General features: G+C 37.5%; 1 protein-coding gene across 1 annotated transcript; it reads right to left on the minus strand.

The window, feature by feature from the left end:
• Window positions 1–340: 340 nt before the first annotated feature.
• On the minus strand, window positions 341–1312 carry LOC110577785 (olfactory receptor 6C2-like). The gene has a single exon (XM_021687219.1). The coding sequence runs from the start codon at window positions 1310–1312 to the stop codon at window positions 341–343; it is 972 nt and encodes a 323-aa protein (XP_021542894.1).
• Window positions 1313–3567: the final 2255 nt, after the last annotated feature.

The following is a 3567-nucleotide window of genomic DNA, read 5'->3' on the forward strand; positions in this document are numbered from 1 at the left end:
AGAAGATTAGAAGAGCACTTTAAATCCATTATTTTTTGCAAGCCCAAGAAAATATAAGATAAGCTATTTATTTCCTCGTTTGGTTCTCATTTGTTTTATTTTTCTGCATTTCAATTTTGTTTGTGAGATTAGAAGTAAAATCGGGCTTACGTTTAATAGAAAATTATTACCATGTCCTCTGATTGGGATCTTGGGTTTGTTTGCAGGGTGGGAGGTTAAAGGAGTGAATTCATGTGGTGAAGGGTATTCATTCTGGATGCAATAAATGTTTGAGAAAGTTAACCTAAATAGAGATCAGATTAAAAAGAGACAAACAGATTTAGAGCTTCATGGTTTATGCTTAGCTTGTTATTTTATTTCTGGACTTGAGCATTCTCTTATTTTTTTGATACCAATGCAGTTTTTTGAAGGACTCACTGAAGGCTTGTTTCACTTGTTTGTTTCTCAGAGTGTAAATGAATGGGTTCAACATGGGAGCTATGGATGACATTAGCACTGCCACACCCTTATTAATAGTCACTGATTCCTTTGCTGAAGGTTTCACATAGATGAAAATACAGCTTCCGTAGGTGATGGAAACAACAGTCATGTGAGAAGAACAAGTAGAAAAGGCTCTTTTCCTTTGTTGGGCAGAGGGGAATCGTAGAATGGTCTTGATGATGTGAATGTAAGACAGAAGAACACACACAAGGGTCAGAATGAAGGTCAGCACAGCACAGACCACAACCAACTGCTCTATGAGCCATGTGTCCGAGCATGAAATCTTCAAGATTGGAGATGCATCACAGAAAAAATAATCAATCACATTTGAATCACAGAATTTCAAATTTAGGAACAGAGTAAGTGGTGGGAATATGATCAACAAGCCAGCCATCCAACAGCAGAGGACAAGCCTCTTGCAGACTCTGCTGTTCATGATGGTCACATAATGCAGGGGTTTGCAGATGGCCACATAGCGGTCATAGGACATTGTAGCCAAGAGAAAAAATTCTGTTACTCCAAAGACGTCGATAAAAAACACTTGAATAACGCAAATATTAAATGCAATTGACCTGTCACCTGTTGCTATGTTGTACAAATATCTAGGGATACATGCAGATGTGAATGAAATTTCTAATAAAGCAAAATTCTGTAGGAAGAAGTACATTGGTGTTTTAAGATGAGAGTCAACTAAAGTGAGGGATATGATGGTCAGGTTCCCAGTTATACTCAACACGTAAGTAAGAAATAGAAACATAAAAATTGGAATCTGAAGTTGAGGGTCATCTGTCAGTCCCAATAAGATGAAGGTTGTTACTGTGTGGTTTTTCATCACTGACTACTGAATTTTATTCAGTTTCACATAAAATTTAGAGATATTTGAATAGAGTGGTGTCAAAGCTAGATGGGAATAAACAGTGACTACCAGAGACAGCATACAAAGGAACATGTGGTTTCTTCTATAAATTAATGATTGATATTGCCAATACTCTGGCTACTCAGTTGTTTATTTTATTTTATTCTTTTGGCAGTTTTGTGAGAGATGTTTAAACTTTTTTTTTTTTAAGTGAGTGGCTACTACTATTTTTTTTATTATGTTATATTAATCACCATACATTACATCATTAGTTTTTGATGTAGTGTTCCATGATTCATTGTTTGCATATAACACCCAGTGCTCCATGCAGAACGTGCCCTCTTTAATACCCATCACCAGGCTAACCCATCCCCCCACCCCCTCCCCTCTAGAATATTAAACATATTTTTAAAAATGTTCTACCATCTCATTTTCCTCTTTTCTTTCACAGTTTTAATCTATACCCCAGAATGGATTTTCTCATGTGATTAGATATGACCTACATTGTGGTGTGTGATTCAACAAAATTATAATTTCTTCTTATATCTAACATTTTTTCTTTCTTTCTTTTTTTTTTTAAGATTTTATTTATTTATTTGAGAGAGAGAATGAGACAGAGAGCATGAGAGAGGGGAGGGTCAGAGGGAGAAGTAGACTCCCCGCTGAGCAGGGAGCCCGATGCAGGACTCGATCCTGGGACTCCAGGATCATGACCTGAGCCGAAGGCAGCCGCTTAACCGACTGAGCCACCCAGGCACCCCTCTTCTTTATTTCAAAAGTGAATATCTCGATTTAATTTGTTTTATGTCTTTTCTTGAAGATGTGGTCATGATAAAATATAAATATATAAAAACTGATCTGGGCTCCATCAGGCTCTGCTGATCCATCTGTGACCTGCATTTTGCATCGTGCCACGGTGACCAAGCATGTATTTATGTTTTATTTCGTGTTTTAACATGCAACTTCCACATTGTTGGATCACTCCTCTGACTCTCATGTTTCTCTGGTAGTATGTAATTTATACTCAGTGTCCACTGGATACATGTTACAGAGAGTATTTTAAAGCACAGTTTATCTGCTACATATGAAGAAATGTTGGGATCACTGATACACAGCTGGAAAAAACCCCACATATTTCAGTCTGTTTAGTTAAGAATGGAAAACACTGTAATACCTCATTATCACTAAGCTCAAAATCAAATTAAAAATACTAAATATACTTTCCACACACCTGTCTTTACTGTCTTTCTCACTCTAAGTTGCAGTGGCAGCATCATGCTGATTAAGAGCATACCTTCTATAGCGAGATCTCCATCTCACTATACCTGGCTTTCCTGCCCACCTCTGTATGACCTTGGGCAAGTTTCCCAACCTCTCGGCCTTCAGGTTTTTAATCTATAAAATGGAGATAATAAGAGTATCTACCATATACAGTTAAAATAATTAGACGAGGTAATACATTTATAATAAAAGCTGATGCATAGTATATGCTTCATATGTGTCAGCTAGTATTATCTGGACTCCTACAGGTAATTCATGTGACGTGAACTCAAAACCACAAAATCCTGAGTGGGATTTATGCTCTGTGTAAGTCATATCTTCTTTCTATTCTACATTTCTTATAGTAAGAGGAATAGATTATATTTACTGAAAATTTACCATGTGATAGGTAAAAAAAAAAAAAAAATCCCCCCCTCAATCTCTCTCTCTGTCCTTCCACACTGTGTCTTTACTTCCCAGGCTCCAAAACTACCCAGGTAAATCTACTTGTTTGTGATTTTCACATGGAACATCATTTCTATTGAGAAGTCTTCTAAACTCTATGTATTGACTGGTCCTTATTTGTGCTCTCATAACAAATAATTGTTACTGCCATCTTAGCACTTTCAGTGAGAAAGTAAGTTTGTTGAAAATAACGACTCTTGTCTTTTTTACTGGGATAGCTCTAAAACTAACAATCCTAGACTTATAGTCAATGGTAAGACACTGTTGTATAGGGGCGCCTGGGTGGCTCAGTCTTTAAGCGTCTGCCTTCGGCTGGGTCATGATCCCAGGGTCCTGGGATCGAGTCCCGCATCGGGCTCCCTGCTCAGCGGGAAGCCTGCTTCTCCCTTTCCCACTCCCCCTGCTTGTGTTCCCTCTCTCGCTGTCTCTCTCTCTCTGTCAAATAAATAAAAAAGAAAAAGACAAAAAAAAAAAAAGACATATTGTTGTATATATACATACACATA

Source organism: Neomonachus schauinslandi, chromosome 5 (genome assembly GCF_002201575.2).
Source record: "Neomonachus schauinslandi chromosome 5, ASM220157v2, whole genome shotgun sequence".
Lineage (NCBI taxonomy): Eukaryota > Metazoa > Chordata > Mammalia > Carnivora > Phocidae > Neomonachus > Neomonachus schauinslandi.